General features: G+C 35.8%; 1 protein-coding gene across 1 annotated transcript; it reads right to left on the bottom strand.

Annotated features, from left to right (window-relative positions):
* Window positions 1-444: 444 nt before the first annotated feature.
* Window positions 445-22994, bottom strand: LOC105051953 (nicotinate phosphoribosyltransferase 1). The gene is given in 18 exon segments (XM_010932606.4): window positions 445-931; window positions 1139-1251; window positions 1993-2031; window positions 2034-2100; window positions 2420-2502; window positions 2505-2517; window positions 2599-2675; window positions 2678-2732; window positions 4133-4307; window positions 5186-5244; window positions 6186-6302; window positions 8210-8311; window positions 9601-9676; window positions 10590-10651; window positions 10757-10891; window positions 11034-11153; window positions 20686-20830; window positions 22664-22994. Coding segments are annotated over 18 exon segments (1734 nt in total). The 5' UTR covers window positions 22846-22994; the 3' UTR covers window positions 445-817.
* Between the last annotated feature and the right edge of the window lie 1071 nt (window positions 22995-24065).

Raw genomic sequence — 24065 nt, 5'->3', positions numbered from 1 at the left:
TTTGATTGCTTGGCCTCAAATTCTAATGCTACTAGATTACACATACTTGAGCTAATAGAGGATTGGTAAATAATGTATTTGGGCTTTAACATCACAAGTCGATAATGTATATCAGGCTTTAACATTAGGTAGCTATATTCTAATCATGTAGCTTTAGATTTTTTCAATTGAAATTAACATGCAAGGAAACAGAAGGGTCCCGACTATTCACCATCTTTTCCTTCCAACATGAAGGCGGTAGTTCACAAGAATTTGGAGATTTTCAGGGCTAGGCAACTAAACGTTTCTTCTTTAAGCAGTAATAAGAGATTGAAAGAAATGTTTTGCATCCACTGATAAAGTTGTTAAAGTACATGGCAATGATATCCCATCACCTGGTAGTTTAAATCAAAATGAACGCAGTTCCTTAAAAATAGAAGTCCTATTGATGAGGCACATAAACAATATTCAACTAATGTACAAGCATAATATTAATTTCGCTGCAAGCCAACATCCAGCCAACAATTCCAAGATTGACACATTCTACAAACCACATTTAGAAAGGCACCTCCTCATAAATTGGATATAAAAATACATCTGACGTGCCAGCAATCTTCCATTGTTGTGGTTTCTTTAAATCAAACTCCCAAAGAAATCCATACAATAGAATTCCAAAACTTAATGAGAATGAGCCATGAATAGGAAAAATGTTATCATACAGACACCTTAAATACCCAAAAAAATTACTATAATATTAATTAAATATGGGCCTACGATACTTTGAGATTCCTCTTTCTTCTGAGATGATTGAGGTCTTATCACCTGAATAAATACATACTTACATACATACATGTATGTATGCATGCATGTGTATATCACTGCAATTCACCAACTGGGCCTCATTGAGCCATAGAAAATGAATGAAGTCATACAACTTCCCGCTCACGCTTACCTGGTCAGTGGTACAGTAAATGTGAGTTATATTCAATACAATGTACCAATCTAGATGCTGTGAAGGGAAAAAAAAACTTAAGCTTTACATTCAGTTGAATGTAAAGTTTAGTCAGCCAACTGAATGTTATACTTAAAATTCAATACAAATAAATTGTGTTGCTTTACATTCAGTTGAATTCTAAACATTGCAAATTCAACAGCTAACCTTGTATGGTGTTGGATTTAACCTCCTCATGTGATCAGGTCGCATTTGTTCAAGCTGTTGCATACAACGAGCTCTGATCTTCTTGAGTGAAGGTAGTTCATCTCTTGGTTTATCTACAATACCAGACACATTTTCTGTGTTAACTCAACTTATACATAAAATCCAAAAGACAGCATTCATAAAAATTTCAGCTCTATAATTACCAAATTCAGAATTTAGTTTCAGAAGAATTGATATTCTACAAGAATTTAATTACCAAAGCAAACCGATGCTATCGTCAGGGTGAGCATTACATCTTATCCTTATATTTGCTAAATAAAAGTAAACTGATGACATTCCTGGTTTCTTGGTTTCTTTATATTATATGGAACAGAGCAGGAGGAAGGGAGGGTCATTTCATTGGAAGCACTCATAGATACAGGGATGTCTTTATATAATAAGCTTTATTCTGTTAAAAATCAGTAATCAAGCAATATGTTTCTATAACCGTGCTACATCCCTGAACGGACCAATGGACAACAATTGTTGCATGCAAAAGAACATTTGGTAGCTTTCTAGACTGATTAATGGGTTTTATTGCATAAATAATCAGTATATGCTGGAGTTTCCAGACCTACAAACCAGACAGTCAACTGAATCTGTATATCATTCCCCAGTAGCGGGAGCTGAGAGTAAGTCATATTGGATGAATATAAGCTTCAATCCATCCTATATTAACAGGACAATCTCTTCCCATCAATCTTCACATTATGCATTTAGAATGAAAAAATAATAAACAACCTGCAAGCTACGGAAAGCAGGTCATGCTTAGAAACAAGCTAGTCCAGAACAAACTAAAACTTCAGGATTCATACTTGAATTTCCCAGCCAGTAACACTTCAGAAGCTCTTCACACGTTGTGGCACAACATACGCTCTCTTAGATTCATTGAATGGATGACGACACAGAATACGCTCTCCTACCTACAAATGTGGAAAGAAGAAAAAGAGGTGAGTAGTTGATTCACATCCTTCAGTCTTACTTAACAAATTGTACTCGCACTTGCTATATAACTCAATGGAACAACTAACCCTAAAATATGATAGCATAGAAACATCAGGGATCCAATAACTAAAGAGTGCTAATCATCATATAAAAATTTGAATAGGCCCAATCCAATTATTTAAAAATAGATTGTTCTTCCTACTTAATTAACTTCAGCTGAATGATAATGAGACATACATTCCCAATTTGCAAATAATCGCCTCAAGGCTTAACTTCAAACAAAAGATAATCACATACCGTAGGAGGTGGTTCATTTTCTCCAGTCATAATGTCTACCAATGCATAGCCTTCCCTTCCATACAATCTGAAAATTCGTTTTTACATGGTATGGAGACCTAGAATAAGAAAAATAATAATAACTGTATCAAAGCAAGAAAGTAATAATAGTAAGTTTGTCCTTTGATGTATGATCTTACCTTTGTAACATCCTCAGATAGTTTAATGCGAGGCTGGTTATTTATCTCAACTAGTTTGAACACACAACCAAGGCTGGTTGAGCATAGCATGTCACCAGATTAGTTCCAATACCAAAGGCATCTATCTCATGCCCCTGCATCAAGAATCAAAACATCATATCACAAGATATACCTAATGGATTGAAAGTTGAGTACCTGTAGCATTTGTGAATTTAGGACCTTCAAAACCAAATAACTTTATAGACAACATATAACAACATGGATAGGAAACATAACATGAAAGAACTAAATATCCTATTCAGGTCATAGTCTAACAAAGTTGATAATCTTGGCAACTGCCACCTAATTTATAGCTGTAAATAAACAGCTCAACAGACCATCATAATGAAATCTTGCTTTTGAAATATCACTATGATGAACCTAGATATGCAAGAAAACAAAATACAGCTGGTAGGTTTCATCTTTACCGTTTAGGCAATGAAATGGGATTTTTTTCAGTCACAAGTACGCTTCCAAGCACCACATATTATGACCAGGGTAACCAAATCTGTTGTACATGGATAAATTGTCCACTGATTATGTGGTTAGATCATTGGAAAGATCATTTAGTTCACTATCCAATCCTCTGCTTTTTGTAAACTGGAAAAATATCAAGTTGATTGATGACAACAACATTAGCAGTAGTTTGTGAACTACTACAGTTCCAACCAGCCTTGGGCCCTTAGCTCTGTTTGTATCCTTTCCACTTGGGAGGGGTCTAGGGTTGGAACTCTCATATAACTGAAATCTCAATACAACTAATTTCCAAACAATATTGCTTGATAGATATGCAATTTGGTGTGAAATGATTGTCATATACTTATCATTGTAGTCTAGTCTTACATATTAGGCTTTGTATGAAAAGTCCTATTTTAGCAATTAATGTAAAAAATTGAACTGCCCCCCAAATAATTATGGTCATGAGATTTTCCATGCTTAACAGCAAAATGGGTCAATAGAAATCCCAATACAAAAAATCAGCTGGTCACAAATTTCTATTTCCATAAGCGACCTAAGTAGTAGTTATCCTCTAGTTATGGGCTCTGAAAGGGCAGCCTCATAGGAAGTTCAAGAAGACATAAAATGGGAGCATAAATGACAGTCTTATAAACAATGCTGAATGTTGGAATTTGAGTAAATTCAGGAGATTTTAATTTGATCTGACTGGACTTTTTATGACATCTGATAAGGCTAGAAGGTCCATTAAACATCAGCAGCATTAGGCAATGGTGATCTAGGCCATACACTTGCCTCATACAAGGCAAACGAAAAAGGTTCTTAAGCAAATGAATGAAAAAGTTATCACATTAAACAGTAAGTAATGATAAGACCATCTCTAAGTCATTGGCCTACTGGAACCTCACTCTAGCATTTTTTTCGTCAAGAATTGCTCCCTCTAAAGAACTGTCTAATGCATTTGTCATTTCATTCCAACAGAGCATGCAATTCAAACTGAAAATATCGCCAACAGCATAACTTCATTTGAACTGCTTACCTGCTTGTTCAAGGCATCAAGTGTTTCCTCATTAAGGTCATTGCTAGCTGTAACTGTCATTTTTCCAAAATCAGCTACCTTAAATTCCTTTTCTATTGCATGAAAAAAATTTCGAGCTTCAAATGACAAATATGCTAGATCACCAGAGTCCAACCTAATTCCACATGCTTTATACCTGCATCAGAAATATTTACTTTGCCACTTAATAAAATTAAATTGGATCATGCAAGTTATAAATAAAAGTTAAACCATAAAACCTTGATTTAGTTAATAATTCAGAATCTCCCCAAAAGAAAATTGACACTAGACCATCAAGAACATTAAGGCTATAGTTTGGCATTATGCATGGGAGAAACTGATCAAAAAGATAAGCATCATGTTAGCTAGACTAACTGACCTCCAGAGCTTGTCGTTATCTGTAGGAATTGAGTGCATTTGCACATAATACATACAAATTTCTATTATTAATGCACCACATGAATATATTGAAAAATTAGATAAAGGTGTGTGTGTGTATTCAGACATGCTCAAGTTAATTCATCATTTAAGTGGCATGCCAGATATTTTGATGTCATGGCCTAGTTTATCATGCACTAAGACTGTGTGCTTGCATGTGTGTGAGTTTGTCTCACTCTAATAATACTCTCTCTTATGCTCCTTCAAGTTACTAGAGAAATATTAATCTTAAGTCAAACATTGATCTATTTAGGAGGACTTATCTTTTGACAATTTGATGTTATTTAAAAATTTTCCAGAGACATAATTCAGCCTAAGTTTGGTTTATTTGCTTCTGTTTTTGCATCTTTATCTCAAACCTTCCACCGAAATTATATTGGAAAAGTCAAGAAAAAAGTCAACAGATGTAGCTTTCACAAATATTACAGAGCGAACTATAAAATAGAAGCAATCATACTCATACTTATGTTCATGTCAAAAACCAACAAAAAATTATGGCTGAACATGATGCAACTCTTAACTCTTTCAGATGTTGTACATGTGAAACAAAGATTTAACAAAGGTAACTCCAAAATAATTCAAAGGTACAGAACTTACCCCAAATCATTAAGTGCTAGAGCTACTGCACAAAAGTTGGGAATTCCACTCTTTGTAACCTAATGAATAGATTGTTCAACACAAGCTGATAAGCCAACAGGATATGACGACAATGATAATTCAATTATAATCTAACAAAACTCATGCAGTCCAAAGTTCAGTATATATTAACTTGTTATAATTAAAATATATAAAATGAAACATGTTGCATGATATTAAGTTTACAAACATACATAGAAAAATGGGTATACATAAAGAATAACTATGTACCATCAGTCTTATGACATCCTAGAGAATCAATATATGAACAACATATGATCATAACACACAACCTTGATATATAAGCATCAAAACAAAAGTGCATGCAATGATCCAAAGCAATTCGACATAACCATAAGGACATGACTACAATATCTTGGAATAATAAGAAAGCAGGAAAACAAACTTGAATAAAGGATAAAACATTAAAAAAACAATGTTGACTAATGGTTGCTATTGTAGTAGATGTCTACAACTATTGGCTCTATTCTCCATATTTTTCTATAGTTTGTACGTCATGTAGTTTGTTAATCCAATGGTCACATATAGTACAGCTAGAACTAGGCTATGTTAGCATTTGCACGATACTCTTTCCAAATTTATATACTTGGGTAGTTGCCTAGTAAGAGGACAAGCTGCATGCACCTTCTTTGTTTTGGAAACCATCATATCATCTCAAACATTTTGCATCATGCCAAACTTCAAAAGATAGTTGCATGCGTGCATTATATACCAGCCAGGGCAAAAATGAGTGAAAAGACAACAACTGCAATGAAAAACCCTCTTTAATGTCTCATGCAGATAAAAATGACTGTGAACAAAATTAAAAAACATAGATTTAATTGAGCATAATTTGATCAAGCAATAGGAACACCCAAAAAAAAATAGTAAAACAACAAGTGCAATAGGAGAAACATGAAATCAAGGTGAAGTAAAGAAACTGCAAGATCATTCCACATACATCGTAAGTGTCTACGAGGGCTAGGAAGTCATTCGGAAATGCCAATGCATATGATGTGAACGCTGCCAGCTCACTCTGATTTGTCTCACCAAAAACACCACGCAATGAATCTGTCCGCTAAAGGCAGAAAAGGGAAGTGTAAATTGGACAATATTCATTCTTTACTTAATTCATAAAACAGAGGATCATAAAATGGTAATTTGAACGAAAAGTACATTGACACACCAATAAGCGACAACTCTTAGAACATACAGTAAAAATATTATGAATGCACAAACATAATAGTCAAGCATAATACATGAAATTTCAGCATATGTAAATCCATTAAAACTATTAGCAACAAACAATCTTAACAGTCCATAATCTGATGCCCAAAGATCTAGAGATTATATGAGAGAGAGAGAGAGAGAGAGAGAAGAACACAACAAACTTAAGAACTACGGCTACATTATATAGGAAGTAGACAAAGACTTCATGATTAATAGGATTAGGAATTTATTTTTGGTGACTTGTAGGTCACACTTCATGGAAAGGGGATTTTGATGCATCCTGCTTGTCATGCACATGTAAAGAAGGGGAAGGGGGGACCATGGGTAATGCCTATCCATGATAAGCATTTTCTTTTTCTTTGATGTGGGAGTGTCCAGGGTCCAAATCTAAGTAACTGGATGATGCATAAGAAGGATGTACATGGCCAATTTCTAAAAGTTCTTAAAATGTGATCCTTTAGAACATAAAACTTCTAATGCTTTACTCCTAGTACTCTTTAGTGGTGTGATGCCTATTGAGCATAAGGACTCCATTAAGAGACATTGATCCTGATTGACAAGGATAGAGGAGTACGTTTTGGTTAATTCCCTATACCAGTACCTAATAGAGCTGACCAGTAAGATATTCTACAATTTTTTTAGATGCAGTAATTTTATTTAGAACCTGCAAACCATCCATTTCATGATTCCTGCCATTTAATGAATCATTGTTCAATTCCTCATATACAGTTCTCAATTATCCTTGGTCTACATACTTCATATTCTATCTGTTATCAATTTAGACCAGCACGAAGAAAATTGGCTGATATCACACCCATTACTTAATCCTAAATCTTTACCCCGAGCCTTTTATGTACTTTTCTTTTTTTCCAATTTCTACCCATTACTGTTTCTATCTGATATCAGAAAACCTTGGAATTGGATTTTAGATAGATCTTTCTTCAGTATTCTTAAGCCAAGCCTGCACATTCAGTTCAATATGATAAACTCTGAGTTAATCAAAACTTACACATTAGTCAAATTATCTTTTGAAAAGAAAAAAAAATCCACAAACTTCTGAATTCAGTGTTCCCACAGGTATCACAAAAAATAACATGCAGAAAATATAAATCTGAACATCAAAGAAGAAATTTATCAGACAAGTTGGAACTTCGAACCATATAAGGCCCTCTTCAGCAGCAACATGTAGATAGACAATGAGAAAAGGGAATACCAATGAAAGAAAGGAAGGAGGACCTAAAGTCACTACTAGGATTTGCAAGAAAATAGCAGCTCTTGTAGTATATAAACAGCTTATCACATTTCAGATGATTAAATGGAAATAAAAAAATGTAAATTAAAAGGACATTAAAAGCGTTCAGCAAAAGAGCTAATTTGATCTATTAACCTGCAAAAGCATGGAAAGCAGACTACATAGTTATTTTCTTAAAATGCAAAGAAAGCTAAACATGAGGATAAAGTTTGAAATAGTGTATGGATGATAGCAAGGTTTGTCGTACTAGTTGGTACCGATGTATATCGATTGTACCATACCATATTGGTACCAAACCGGTATGTAGTATAAGGGCCATACCGATACTTGATACACCAAACTAGGTACCGTAACATGCATACCAACACTGTAATAGGATGATACCAGTATGTGGTCCGGTAACGAGACGGCAAATTTTGGATGATAGAATCAAAAAGTAATATGATAAAGAAATACAATCACAAAGACAGATATATTTGCAGTACTATATAACAAATAACCACCTGGAGTTTGCTAAGCCAGCCCTGCACCAGACTAACAAAATCCTTGCAAGTACTAGAGCCATCATGACTAGGAAGTGCTCTGTCCAAGATCTCATCAGGGCTCTACCAAACCACAAAGTTTGCTTAGTCCGTGCTTGACTCGTAATATTGAAAATGTAGAACAAGCAACTAGTGATAAAAAATGTAGAAACAAACAACTAGTTATAATAATAACATAACAATCGAAATCCTTCATTGTAAAAAGCCTTCACAACCTTTCTACATGTAAAATATTACAATGATTGCATACATCACACTCATGTATATACTTGTGCATGTTTGATGCCACAACCAAGAGCTCTGTGTGTGTGTGTGTGGTGTGTGTGAGCTTCACAAAACAAAATTACAGAAGATATGAAAGAATGCCAACTAATTTTGCTCCAGAATAATGGAGTCTTAATTTTTCTCTTGCCATACATAATCCATGAATTGCGCACAAAAATTTGGAAATTTGTTAATCATTGTCTTAAAAAAATTGGCTGCCACAACCATTTCAGCTCATAACTGTCATGCTATCATAGTGGCACTATATCACACTTGCATATGAAGTGCCTGATACATCTAGGGAAAACCTACTGTAGTGACTGCTATGCTATGGGTTTAAAATGAATGATTTATTCTACAGTAGGCTTGATCAGTTTCCAATTGAATGACTTAGACAGCTCTACTTTTTATGCTCAAGGAGCAAACCTCCTAGAAGTAGCAGATGATGATTGATTATTAAGAAAGTAAATCATCAAATTGACATTTGATATTTTTTTGGTCTAAACTTTGCTGGAGTCTAATATCTTTGATGATGATGTTTTGTTTAGTGAATTATGTTATATAATTGTGGACATATCCATCTTATAAATGATTTATGTTATTACGGATGCTTTTATCTTACGACCGATGTTATTATGCTTGGTGGATGATGGTATTAGATTGTGGACTTTTATAATACCTAGATGTTAGCATGATATTAGGATGTTTGGTGGATGATGTTTTACAAATTTGCTTTCGATTTTTTTTATTATTTTTTCATAAAGTTGATGCATGAAATTGATGTGGAATATTATTTTTTGATGGTAAGAAAAAAATATGGATATGTTTTAGCAACCTACTTTAGTCCCGCTATTTGCTAGAAAATCTACTGGCTGCAATGTGCCATCTATCTGCTTGTTAATACATTGTAGTTAATAATGGTCATAGGTTTGGTATATGCAACAAATAAGCTATATGGATTAGTATGACCCTGTAATATTTAAAAACAAATGATGTAAAACATGTAATGGGGAAAGGAATGGAGATAATACTCCAAATTTGCCTAAAACATTCATAGGAATAACATACTAGTAGGTGAAAGTACTCACCATGAATGAGCTAACAAAGGCATGTGAATGGGTTCCACGAAGTGGTATGCCAAACAATTTTCCAGCCGCAACATTGCTGCGAGTGAAGGATGTAAAGAAAGATATTAACAGCGTAGTAAAACCAAAAGCAAAATTAGTAATCCTTTGATTGAAAAGGCAAAGGAATTGTGTCTTGATGATTCTTATGATATAATAAGAAAAATCCAAGAAATCATGGTTATACCCATACATTTCCGACTAATCTCACATGCAATTAATAGGGTCGTGCATCTAGTTCTATGCTTGAGGGTGAGAGTTGGTGTGATGGCAAGGTTGCTCCATTGCGACTTGGAGGTCATAGGTTCCAAACATAGAAACCACCTCTCCACATGAAGGTATAGTTGTGTACATCTAAGCCTCCCCAGAACCCGCGATGGTAGGATTCTTGTGCAATAAGCCACCTATTTTATCTAGTTCAGTATTAATAACTTTGAAGAGATGATATCTTTAATCAGAACTAAAACAAATTACAAGAATAAGATCTGAAGCTTGGATTAGTTCCACATAATCCCTCCTAATCTTTCAGATAATGATGATGATGAACCAACAATAGAAGCATATAAGTTTTGAATATAGTTTTATATAGCTCATGTTTGTGAGTTAACTGTTCCATCAGTAAAATTAACATTCTAAATTCTGACGCACAATCTCCACTACACAGGAGTGTGTTCAAATTTGTGCCACTTTGAGGACTTTGTAGCTACATTATAGATATACAGATAATGATGGAGTAAATATGACTATAACAAAATACAATGAAAATAATAATCAAGTTTAATCTGCATAACTCTTGTAGATTCTGCCACAAGTTGCACAGCAGATCATATTTAGCAGTATCCAGAAAAAATCAATGCATCATAAGTTTTCAAACAGATAAAGTCATCTAATCGGCAGAAAAGTAAGAATGCATAACCACTAAAGATATGGTACATTGTTTCAACGTAGTAGACCTTGTTGCATCAAATCCACCAATATAGCTGTACTTTGAGGCACTTATTCCACCATCAGGCCCCTAAACATCAGAAGAAGTATAGGTTTCTCAGATCAAGAAATATATGAAAAGCACTTAGAATGCTATGAGAAAAAATATGTAATGTCCTGGGAGGGGAAGAGGGACCTGTGCTCGTCGAAGTCCAAATTCAAGGAGAGTTTTTGGCTTTCCTGCCACAAGTCGGTGTCTTGCAGCATTTGTAGTAACTAATGATGCATAGTTCACAAGATTTACAAATGGAGTTTCAAGCAGTTGAACGATCTAGCAAACACAAAACAAAACAATATATGTGAAATGGAAAGCTTAACAAGAACCGTCAAGAGTACAAAAGAACGAAACAAGGATTAGAATGAACGAAGTAAAGGCAGAAGATCTCAAATCTAGCAACTGTTTAATTACTCACAGCAATTGGTCCTTCAACTCTCATTAAGGGCACCTTTGGGAAAACAACAGAACCCTCAGGAATAGCACACACCTCAACATTGGAGCAGTCAACTTCCCTGAGATAATCAAAGAACCCATCCTAGAGAGGGAAAGGAAACATTTAAATCCTATATGGTTAGGCAGGAGTAGCAAGATAAGGCACTATGCATTTCTTAACAAGAAACATAAAAAGTTAGCTATTTGTGCAATGATCTTTTTTCTGTATGAACACAAGCTAGAAAAAGACGATAACAAGTATATATTTTCCTAAATGGAATCTGTAAGATATTGGAATGTTTTGATTGCAACAAGGCTAGGTGTATGGCATTTCTATTCTATTCTATGTAATATTAAAGCATGTCAAATAAAGGTTTTTCAGTGAGATGAAACACATCAAAAAGCTTCTTTGTTATACCCAGACAACTACGATGTATGAAGAGTTCATGCAAGCTCACACCCACTGTTTTCTACTAATGAGTATGATCTAATCCTAGCCAAGATTTCTGATGACATTGAATGTTCAATCATGGTTGACATAGACTCATGTTATTCATGAAGTAATAAAATGAGCTTAAATATAAAATGTCTTATGTAAGAATGTAGCAGAAATAAGTTTGTGCATTCATATCTTCATGAAGTGATGGAAGAAGAAAGAAGGAAGAAGGACTTCTCTTATCCCCATTCATTATCTCTTGAACCAATTTCTTTCCTTTCTTCCATAATTGGTCTCTGCTCCTATACTTTCCCAAGGTTTTCTGTCTTTCCTGGTATCATCTTCTGCTCCATCCTCTGATTTTATATAATCCTGTTCGAGTCACTGGTTTTCCTGTTCAAGTTCAAGCATCTTACGAGCAACTACATCAAATGGTTGCCTATATTTAATCCATCATTTAGAATCATTTTTGGCAATATTACTTCTTTTCCAGCAAGGTTGCATATTGTAGAATAGTTAATTTGGCATTTAAATATCGTGAAATAATCTTAATTGAATCATGAAGTCTTTAGTCCCACATCGGTTGTGATTCAAAAGGAGCATGGCTTATATGGATCAAGGCCATCTCTCCCCCCGCGAGGTATCTTTTAAAGGACAAAATCGTGAGGCCCAACATGACACCGGGCACGGGCCTAGGCCAAAGCAGACAATACCTCGCACGCATGAGCGCAGAGATCGAGCCATTCGATCTATCCAATCCATCTGACCCCTTGACCGCTATATTGGTGCCGTCTATGGGATCGCCTCCTATCCACACATTGATGCAAACTGAGCCCAACCTGCATCCACATCCGGATTTCAGATCTATCAATGTAGGCAGCACAAGTCAGCATCCGAATCACTATCTGGATCTGAGATTTTTTCAGATTTATTCTGAAGTTTCTGTTTAGGAAGATTTTATCATCTTCTTTTTCTATTTGAAAAGATTTTATCATCTTTTTTTTTCTGTTTAAGAAGATTTTATTCTACCATCTTCCTTTTAGAAAAAGATTTTATTCTGTCATCTTTCTTTTTTTGTTTAGGAAGATTTGGTCAAATTTTTTTTTCTATTTAGGAGGATCTTGTTTGATCATCTTCTTTTTTTTAGATAAATCTCTAGGTTTAGAATATTTTTTTTTATTTTCAGAGGTGTTAGTCTATAAATAGCCCACAAGGCTTTGGCTATGAAAGACAGGATGATCATTGAATAAAATTCAAGTTTTGTTAAAGAGTTGTGGTAAAAGTTTTTTTTTCCCGAGATGTTATCAGTTCTGACAAGGTCCAGAGTTTAGTACTTCTTTAGATCTGTGTTCTCCTCTATTTTCTGTAAGATTTGAGAAAGTTTGAAGATTTCAGAAGTAGGAAGAAGATGGAGGTTGAAGATGAAGATCTCCTTTTTCTTCTCCTTGCACATGCTATCCGAGACATCCGACCAACCACCGTACCAACAATCTGGGCCAACTTCAATCCAAAGTCAAGTATTAGCATTTTAATCTTTTTGCTTCAGAAAAAAAAAGATAGTGCTAATTTTTTTGTCCAGATTCAGATCTACACATATCATCTATTAGTAATAAAATTGGGTTCATAGGATAATTTGATTTCTATTTTTCTTTCCTAAAAAAACTCATAGTATTACTTTTTTCCTAAAAAACCCAGGAATTAACTCAGTCATTTCCCTTCCTGCAGATACTTGATTGCGATTGTTGAGCAGGAATTGACTACGTGGACATCTACAAGCTTAGCTAGGAGATTGTTGCAGAAAGACTGTGAATTGATTCAAGTTAATCTGATAGTTTAATTGCACGCTTGTTGGACGTCATATGGTATAATTTCTTATCTGATTTAATTTCTTCACTTTATTTATTTTTTAGCCGAACATTTTCTTTTGTTGAAATTAATTTTTAAAAAAAGCTCGTTTAATTTTATTTTGCAATCAGTTTTGCCTGCTACATCTAAGGGATAGCAACCTGTAGGATAGGTTTGACATCTTGTATGTTGCATTGGTGCATAGCATATAGAATTTTGGACCGTCCTGCATCAGATTTGGAATCAGAGCTATAGGTCAGTGCATGATCCTTAGAGTGGTAAAATTTATCATCCTATATCAATATCTTTTGACCCCACCGCAATAGACCAGATTTTGCAACAATTGACTGCTTTGAACACTAAATTAGACGACATAAAAAATCATGTGACCACCCTTGAGACTAGTCGACCACATATGACACTGTGAACCCCAATGCTGCTCCTGCTAGAACAGCTCTTAGAGCCTTAGACGATAGAAACCAACCTAACCCTTTAAGGCTCAACTTCCAACCAAATGATGACATTACCAAGAAAGTTAAGATTGAGGTCCCAACCTTTGACGGTAGATTTGATCCTAAGACTTTCACTGATTGGCTGATTGACATGGACCAATTCTTTGATTGGTACGATATGTTGATGACTGTCATGTCCGTTTCACCAAAATGAAACTCGTAGGAGGAGCCAAACAATATTGGATAAATGTTGAGCAACAGTTGGCAAGATCTAGGTAAGCACCAATCACATTGAAGGCCAAATTGAGTGAAAATATTTACCCTCAACCCATAGGCAACTTTAGATAAAACAAATGCTGTCATTTCATGGCGTTCGATGACCGTAACTGATTACATGCAAAAGTTCGATGAGATTTCCATTACGTGCAATGTCCAAGAAGAAGAGGATGTGACCTTAGCCCGATTTAGAGACGACTACGTGAGGAAATCCAGAAAAAGATCACACCCCATCGAGTCACCACTGTGGAGGATGCGTTCCAACTCACACTCGAGTATAAGCGTTACCTCAAACCTCCAACTAGGCGCTTCGATTACAAGCCAGAGAGTTGAGTACTAGAAAGTGGACCGATAGGAGCCAAAACACTACTAAGCCCATTATGCCCTCCTCCAATCAACCTAATCGAGATCCTAACGAAAAATCTTTAGTTGAGGGAACTAAGCCAGATCTTTCCCAAGTGAAGTGTTTTAACTGTGAGAGGATGGGTCATTATTCAAATAAGTGTCCTCAAAAGCATAACTTGATGATGAAAAATGATAAGGATGACTTCGAGAAAGTAGTGCATGAGACTGAAGAGTTTCCTAGTGACGAGGACGAGCACGTGTATGTAGATGATGCCAGCAACACTGTTTCTTTGTAAGTCATTCATTGTATCTTACCACCAAGAAGGATGAAGATGATTGGCGACGCACTGTTATCTTCCACACTTATAATAAGTGCGGGATAAGGTGTGCAAGGTCGTTATCTACAATGGTAGCAGCATGAATGTGGTCACCAAAACAACCCTCGATCGAATGAAGCTAACCGCTGAACCACATCCAAGTCCCTTTAAAGTTACTTGGATAGATAGGACTACGATACTTGTCACTAAGCGATATTTGGTCCCACTCAACTTTGCCACATATAGGGATCAGATGTGGTGTGATGTCCTCTCGATGGATGTAGGATATTTTTTTGGGACGATCGTGGTTGTACGGTCATGATGTTATACATTATGGCCGTCCAAACACATACACCTTCACCCATGATAAAAAAGGATTGTGTTGAGACGTCACAAAACTAAGCCGATTCAGTATCCGTCCAACCAACCTAGTGCATCTAAGGGACCAACCATGTCTAAGGAGAACATGTTGAGCATCACTAAGGTAGAGCCAACCAAACCGCTTCACTTCTTGAATCAGAAGCAATTCTGTCGATAAGTCGATTCTAGAGTTGTCTATGCTCTAGTTGCCCGAGAGGTAGAGGAGCCTTCCTTTGATCTTGAGCTGATCTTGAACCTTCAAAACCTATTGTCTGACTATTCTGATTTGACCCCAGATGATTTATCCGATGAACTTCCACCCATGAGAGATATTCAACACACGATAGATTTCAGACCTGGGTCATCATTGCCAAACTTGCCACACTATAGGATGAACCTTAAGGAGCATGGTGAGTTAAAACGTCAGGTACATGACTTGATTACAAAGGATTTCATTAAGGAGAGTATGAGCCCTTGTGCAGTTCCGACACTTCTTACTCCTAAGAAGGATGGAACTTGATGAATGGTATCGATAGTCGAGCCATCAATAAGATCACTATTAAGTATAGATTTTCAATCTCTCGATTGGACAACATGCTTGATATGATGGCTCGATCAGTGATTTTTACGAAAATTGACCTTAGAAGCAGATATCACCAAATAAGGATTAGACCAAGAGATGAATGAAAAACTGCCTTTAAGATAAAGGAAGATTTATACGAGTGGTTAGTCATGCCGTTTGGTTTAACAAATGCTCCAATACATTCATGTATATCTTGAATCAAGTACTTCGACCTTTCATAGAAAAGTTCCTCGTGGTATATTTCAACGATATTCTGATTTATAGTAAAATCGAGGACGAACACCTAAGTCATCTTAGGCAGGTCATAGATACTCTCTTAGGAGAGAAACTTTATATTAATACTAAGAAATGTGCCTTCATGCAACCTAAGGTTGTTTTCTAGGCTTCGTGGTATTTGTGGATGGAGTGTCGGTCGATCCTGATAAGATCAAAGCAATCCAAGAAGGGTCCCAATCCTAGAACATTCATGACGTTAGAAGTTTCCACGGATTAGCGATTTTTTATCAAAGATTCATTAGAGGTTTTAGTATAATTATGGCTCCAATTACAAACTGCATGAAAAAGAAAGAATTCAAATAGACTAAGGGTGTGGATAAAGCATTTAATGAAATTAAGGAGCGTATGTCTAGTCCACCTATTTTGAGGTTGTCCGATTTCAAGAAGATCTTTGAAGTTTCTTACGACGCTCTGGAGTAGGAATAGGTGGAGTCTTAAATCAAGAAGGTCATCCGATCGTTTATTTTAGCGAAAAGCTAAATAAGACGAAGATGAAGTACTCCACCTACGATAAGAAATTATATGCGGTTGTATAAGCCCGACGTATTGGCGACATTATTTGTTACCTAAGGAGTTTATTTTACTTTCGGACCATCAAGCCCTAAGCTATCTTAAATCGCAAAAGAAATTGAATTCACGAAATGCCAAATGAATTGCGTTTCTTGAGGAATACACTTATATTTTTAAACATCTTGATGGAGTCAAAAACAGAAGTGCTGATGCCCTTAGTCGTGTTGTTATGACTTTGTATGCTGTAGGAGCACAAGTTATAGGGTTTAACCGAGTCCAAGACGATTATGCAGCATGTCCAGATTTCAGTGAGACTCACAAGAGCCTTCTAGATGGACAGTGTGACAACCTTGATTTTGTTATTCATGATGGATATTTGTTTAAGAATAGACGCTTGTGCATTCCCCAAGGCTCATTGAGAGAGTTCATGATTTGGGAGTTGCATTCTGGAGGATTAGCGGGATATTTTGGTAGGGATAAGACTATTTTTTTAGTAGAAGACCGTTTCTTTTGGCCGAGCCTTAAGCGGGATGTTGCACATGTTGTTGCCTAATATGGTAGATGTCAGACTGCTCAAGATAAATGAAAGAATACTGGTTTATATATACCTTTGCCCATACCTCATGCCCCATGGCAAGATTTGAGCATGGACTTTATTTTGGGACTTCCGAAGACTATTTGAGGTCATGATTCGATTTTAGTGGTAGTTAATAGGTTTTCTAAAATGATACACTTTATACCATGTAGGAAGACTTCTGATGCCACCCATATAGCAAAGCTTTTTGTTGATTAGGTCGTAAAATTGCATGGATTACCAAAGATTATTGTGAGTAATAGAGATGTGCGATTTGTGAGTTACTTTTGGAAAACAATATGAAAACTAATGAACACTAAATTACAATTTTCTTCGCCACATCACCCACGAATAGATGGCCAAATTGAGGTTATCAATCGAAGCCTATATGACTTATTGCATTATCTAGTAGGTGATCATCCTAGAAATTGGGATAGCATTTTGCCTATGGCCGAATTTGCTTACAACAACTCGATTAATCGCACCACAGGAATGAGTCCATTTAAGATTGTCACTGGTTACAACCCTAGGACACCCATTGACCTAATTCCATTATTTATAAACTATAGATCAAGCCAACATGCCGAAGCATTTGTTCAGCATATAAAAGACTTGCATGATAAAATAAAATGAGCAATCATTTTAAAAACTGAGATTTATACAAATAAAGCAAATGAACGTCAGCGTGAAGAAAATTTTAAAGGAGAAATTTGGATCTATATGCAAGAAATTTGGATCTATTCAAGATCTTGAAGCGACTAAATCCAAATGCTTATGTCTTGGATTTGCCCACTGATGTTGTTTTTAGCTCAACAGTCAACATTGAGGATCTTAGCCACTATCATAAACCTCTTTCCATCAACGGCCCCATTTCCACAAGCATACCTCCACCACCACTTCCACTTTCATCTATACCTAATATTCCGAGAAAGAAAGAAGAAATTGAATAGGTTCTCGACGACCAAATTGTTATTACACGATCAAGTGATTCGCGTAGCTTTCTGGTGAAGTGAACATTCCGACCTGATGAAGAAGTGATATGGATACCCAAGCACGAGCTTAAAGACATGGCTCCTGATCTCTATGAGGATTACATTAGTCATAATCCATCAGAGTCGGATTTTTTCAACCCGGGAGGAGATGATGCAGATTGAGCTCAACCTGCATCCACGTCCAGATTCCAGATCTATCAACATAGGTGGCACAAGTCGGCATCCGAATCCACTATCTAGATCTGAAGATTTTTTCAGATTTATTCTGAATTTTCTGTTTAGAAAAATTTTATCATCTTTCTTTTCTATTTGAAAAGATTTTATCATCTTTCTTTTTCTGTTTAGAAAGATTTTATTCTATCATCTTCCTTTTAGAAAAAGATTTTATTCTGTCATCTTTCTCTTTTTGCTTAGGAAGATTTAGTCAAAAAAAAATTTTTGTTTAGGAAGATCTTGTTTGATCATCTTCCTTTTTTTTAGATAAGTCTCTAGATTTGAAATATTTTTCTTTTATTCTCAGAGGTGTTGGTCTATAAATAGTCCACAAGGCTTTGGCTATAAAAGATAAAATGATTATTGAATAAATTTTGAATTTTATTAAAGAGTTGTGGTAAAAAAAAAATTCTTTCCCAGGATGTTACCAATTCTTACGAGGTCCACAATTTAATACTTCTTTAGATCTATATTCTCCTTTATTTTCTGTAAGATTTGAGAAAGTTTGGAGATTTCACGAAGTGAGAAGAAGACAGAGGTTGAAGATGAAGATATCCTTTCCCTTCTTGCACGTGCTACCCGAGACATCCGACCCATACTAGCAATCTGGTCCAACTTCAGCCCAAAGTCAAGTATTAGCATTTTAATCTCTTTGCTTAAAAAAAAAAAAACAGAAGAAAGATTGTAGTGCTAATTTTTTTGTCCAGATCCAGATCTACACATATCATCTATTGGTAATAAAAGTTGGGTTCATAGGATAGTTTGATTTCTATTTTCTTTCCTCGAAAAACCCATAGTATTACTTCTTTCCTAAAAATCCCAAGAATTAATTCAGTCCTTTCCCTTCTTGTATGATATTTGATTGCGATTGTTGAGTAGGAATTGACTACGTGGACATCTACAAGCTTAGCTAGGAGATTGTTGCGGAAAGACTGTGAATTGATTCAAGTTAATTGTGCTAGCTTAATTGTGCGCTTGTTGGACGTCATATGGTATAATTTCTTATCTAATTTAATTTCTTCACTTTATTATTTTCTTTAGCTGAACATTTTTCTTTTGTTAAAATTAATTTCAAAAAAAAAAGAGATCATTTAATTTTACTTTGCAAGCAGCTACATCTAAGGGATAGCAACCTGTAAAATAGGTTTGACATCTTGTGTGCTGCATTGATGCATAGAATATAGGATTTTGGACCATCCTGCATCACACATACTCACTCTTGATTGGAGGGCTATGTTGTGGTGTAGAGAGAGAGCATTTGTAGTCTCACATCGGTTGTGAGTCAAGGAGTATGGCTTATATGGATAAAGGCCATCTCACTCCCGAAACTATTAATCGAAAGAAAAATCCATATTGCCACTGACTTACACATGTGGATGGATTATAGAGTTATCAACCTCCATTAAAAGATGAAAAAATAAATTCATTGGCTAATCACATATGGAAGCTATAGCCCTGGCCAACATTTGTTCCTTGGATTTTGCTACTGTACTCCCAAATCTCCGTCCAACTCTCTTTTTTTTTTTTTTTTGTTAACTCTTACAGTATTGTCCATTCAATTTCTAAAAAGCTGAGATGACTCCCCTTTTAGCCAGAAATCATTGTTTTTAAACCCAGTAAGAGGGCAAGTACTGCAAATAAGTTGGTTTTGTTGGGCTATGGTATATAAAAGAAAAGGAGAGGTAGCTCTCCATGTTTCAATCTCCACATTGCGACAACTGCCACCTCTCCTGACCATCTCTTTATTCTCTTCACTACCTCTCTGCTGCTACCTTGCAGCTTTATTGTCATACATGCCCTGTAAGCCACAACAGCACAAATTCATGGCTATCGAGAAGCTTTTGACCACTATTTGCGTACCACTGACCCTGTGGCCAACAACCTTAGCAAAGCTGAGGATGGAGACTGCAATCATTGCCAGAAAAGTGGCAGTTACTGGTATTCCATTTACATGCTATGTCTGTTTGCAGCGTTTATTCAAACAGGTCAGTAGGCATGTTGAAGAGGAGGAGAGGGAACAAAGTAGTGATGGAAAACAAGGTAACAAGGGGAGGAGGGGAGGTGGCATATAGTGAACCAAGGCAGGAGAACGAGATGGAGGTAGAGAAGACAAAGTGCATGGTGGTAGGCCAAGAAGGGATAAAAGGCAGGCTTTGTCAGATATAGAAGTAATGTGCCAAAAACCTTGTTCCAATATTTGTTAATCATAAATGATGAATAATGAAGGAGTGCTTCGCAAAATGTCTTTATTGCTGCCCTCCTGATTTGAACAGTTCACAATCAAAAGAAACTAGCAAATTTGACCAAAAAAATTCTAAACTATTTACCAAGATTGATTGCACAAAGAAAAATGATAAATGCACAACAAATGAATAAAAGATACTTTGATACTTTGATATAGCCAATAAAAACACATATCAAATCAGAACATCAGCAGCATGACTAGCATATCATACCTCACATGTAGGCATGACTGAGCGCAGGAAAGAGATTTCCTCTTCCTCAAGTTTGAAATTGGCAACAAAACGGATGCATTCTTCCAAACCAGCAAATACAGTGTATTCACCGCCGAAGGGGTTCTTTCGGAAGTACAGATCAAACCTGTAACATATCAAAGTTAAGGACAAAAGGGTATACAATATCTTAAGAAATGGTAGAGTCAATTTCATATCCTGCTTATGTTACAGTAGCCATAACTTAAATATCCATCATACCCATGAAAATTCTTAGAAGCTAAAAAATACACAACTTTAAGTGCTGACTTCTACTGAGTTAAAAAAAAGAATTGACATTCAATAACCAGAAAAGAAAAAAAATGTTTCAAAATGTACGAAGGATTGAGAGAGAGAGCATATGGTGTATTCGACAATTCTTTGCCCTGCATTTGGACTTGATGCTCTGTTTTGATTGAAAGATTTGGACAGAAAAATAAATAATAAAAGGCAGTTGGAATCCCTCGTTTGGTTAGGAGAGAGAAAAAGAAAGTCAGAATTTCATGTTTGGATAATACAAAGAAGGATTCTCTCCTAACTTAGTTCATTGATCACTGAAAGTAAGGAGATCTGGAAAGAAGAGAAACTCCTTTACTCTTCTCTCTTTTTCTCATGTGTAGGAAATTCTCTTCAATTCCTTTCTATTATCTGCACTCGTCTCCTTTCTACTATTTTCTTGCCTCACCTACTTATCCAAACAGAGTGACAAAATGGAAACTCTGATACTGATTCCCTTCACTGTTCTGCTTTCATAACAAAGTATGCAGCTTCATCTTACGAAGTCCATTCTCATAAATCAACCCATATGTCTTTGCAATATATCAAAGAAAAAATTAAGACAATAGAGATATTCTGACTACAAGACTATCAAGTCTCATTCTACCTTGATGTAACCCATTGCCGATCTCATTTTTGCTATATCCGAGACAAAGCAAAACAATCCATCTAACACATAACATTGCAACAATAATCAAATCCTTATACTAGTTTTTAGACTTAACTACACCAATGAATGTAATCAAGAAGACTTTGTCCCATCTATTTGTTTGCTGTAATCTTATGACTAAAAAAAAGATAAACAATATCCAAATTGAAAGAAACCAGCAACATAAGTCTCATAATAAATAAATGTCTCAAAAATATAGTACAAGGTAATTACTTTATGCTATGCAGCAATACAAATGCATCATAAAACATCAAGAAATTCCAATGCAATAAATCTCTTATTTTTGCATCTTGTCACAAGAAAAAGAAGCCCCAATAATCTGTTTCTCCCATCAAAGGATCCAAACTGCTCCATTAACCATCCAAACCACATAGATCTACGAAAGAGAACCCAAATCAATCAATATCTTCATCAAATTCCTACTTGAACATTCAATCAATGGTCGAATCATAGCAAGAAAGAGGAATAACAAACACTTCATCCCAAGAAACAAAGAAAGTACGAGCGGCCAGACGCGCGTCCCAGCGAAGATGTTTCCTGGCCTTCCGGTGGACATACACCATGGTGACAGGGAGACTTCAAGAAGGGAAAACATCAATCAAGAACATTACAGTCTATATGTTTTCCCCTACAGATCAGGTAAAGTGGTTATAAAAGAAACTAAAAGAATTTTTGATTTTTTATGGAAAGAGAGGGAGACATCCCGATCGAAAACTATAATAAATTTTAATCTGATGAACATGTTATTTTTTCCATCTTCCTGGCAGAAAAAAAGAGAGAAAAACCAATAAAACGAATTAGCAAACAAAGAACTGAAATCATTCAAATAGCCAACTCAAATAGAACATCCAAGCCACATTCAAGAAACCGAGCTAATATCGATACGTATCTCAGAACATCGCCATCCCTACTCTATTATCCAATCCAGCACCAAATCATCACAAGAAACAGAAGAAAGTGGCAACAGAGAGACAAAGAGGAAGGGGTCATACGCACACGGCCCGGTCTTGATGCTTCCCGGCCTTCCAGTAGGCGTAGGCCATGGTAAACTGGTAGAGGTCCGTAAGCAGCGCGGTCACCATCGGATTCGTCGCCCCGCCGATCGCCGGCGGCACCTCCTTCTCCGCCACCGATCCATTCACCTTAACCGCCGCCGCTGCTGCCGCCTTCTCTGCCATGGATCCGCTCTACTTTCTCTCTCTATCCTCTAGGGTTTCGATAGCCGGAGCCGCCGCAAAAAACGGAAGCGAAGGCGGCAGGACGGAAGGTTTTACGAGAAAGATGGGAGGGCGATGGGGGGGCGGAGAAGCCCTTAAATACGACGGCCGTTGCGGAGGTGACTAGGACAAGAAACCGTGCTTTCCGCTGTTACAGATTCCCAGCGAATCGCGATGTATTGGAGAACATGGATACGTGTCGTGCATCGGGTTCGGTTGTATCTATCCTCATCTCCGGCCTGGATCCCTGGGGCCGTCGCTGAGTTGGTATTAAAAAAAATAATAATAAAAGAAAGATCAAAAATGTCGCTTTGGGGAGGGAGGGGTCATCGTACAGGTGGCGCCGTAGGGTTCCTTCCTTTATGAAGGATTATCAATTCGAACATGGTTGTTGCTGACGACCACCCATAAAAGAATAATATTGTTGAGGGATTGATTCGAATTGACCACTTTCTTTTTATATATTATTTTTAGATAAATTATATTTTAACTTAATCGGGGTTTTTTTTTTAAGTTCTCTAAACTACTAAAACCTATTTTCTTGGTCATTTTGGTACGATCCTTTCTCTGGCCATTTTCTCCCACTAAAAATTTCAGTTGAAATATTTACATGACAAAAATCATCTAAATAAAAATAATGTGGCATTAACAGAGTTGATGTGGATCAAAATTTTATTTATAAATATAATATTTTTTTTAAATTTTTTTAAAAATATTCAATCACCCAATGACATGTCTACATTCATAAATGACATGACATATAAGTAATGATATGATATAATAGATAAAAATTTTTATTTTAATGATGTGGCATGGGTGATGACGTAGTATTTGCCGTAAAATTTTTTTAAAAATATCTAATCATCATATATTACACCAAAATTTTTATTTTACTGATTTGGCATCTACTATAGATTTTTTTTCAAAATATCCAATCATCAAATAATATATCAGTATTTATATGTTACATCATCACCAATATCATATCATCATCTATATATCATAAATTATATTTTTTATCCTCTATGTTTCATAAATATTCTTATATAGTCCTTATATCTTATAAAATCTCTAATTAGATTCTTTCTTTTTTTTAAGTGTGATTTAATTTAATATTTTCAACATAGTTGCAAAGAAAATGATGATTATGATAGAGGATGGGTCATTAGATGCATTTAAAA

The sequence above is a fragment of the Elaeis guineensis genome, chromosome 9 (assembly GCF_000442705.2).
Source record: "Elaeis guineensis isolate ETL-2024a chromosome 9, EG11, whole genome shotgun sequence".
Classification (NCBI taxonomy): domain Eukaryota; kingdom Viridiplantae; phylum Streptophyta; class Magnoliopsida; order Arecales; family Arecaceae; genus Elaeis; species Elaeis guineensis.
The sequence above is the reverse complement of the archived record's forward strand: the minus strand, read 5'-3'. Positions and strand labels throughout refer to the sequence as shown.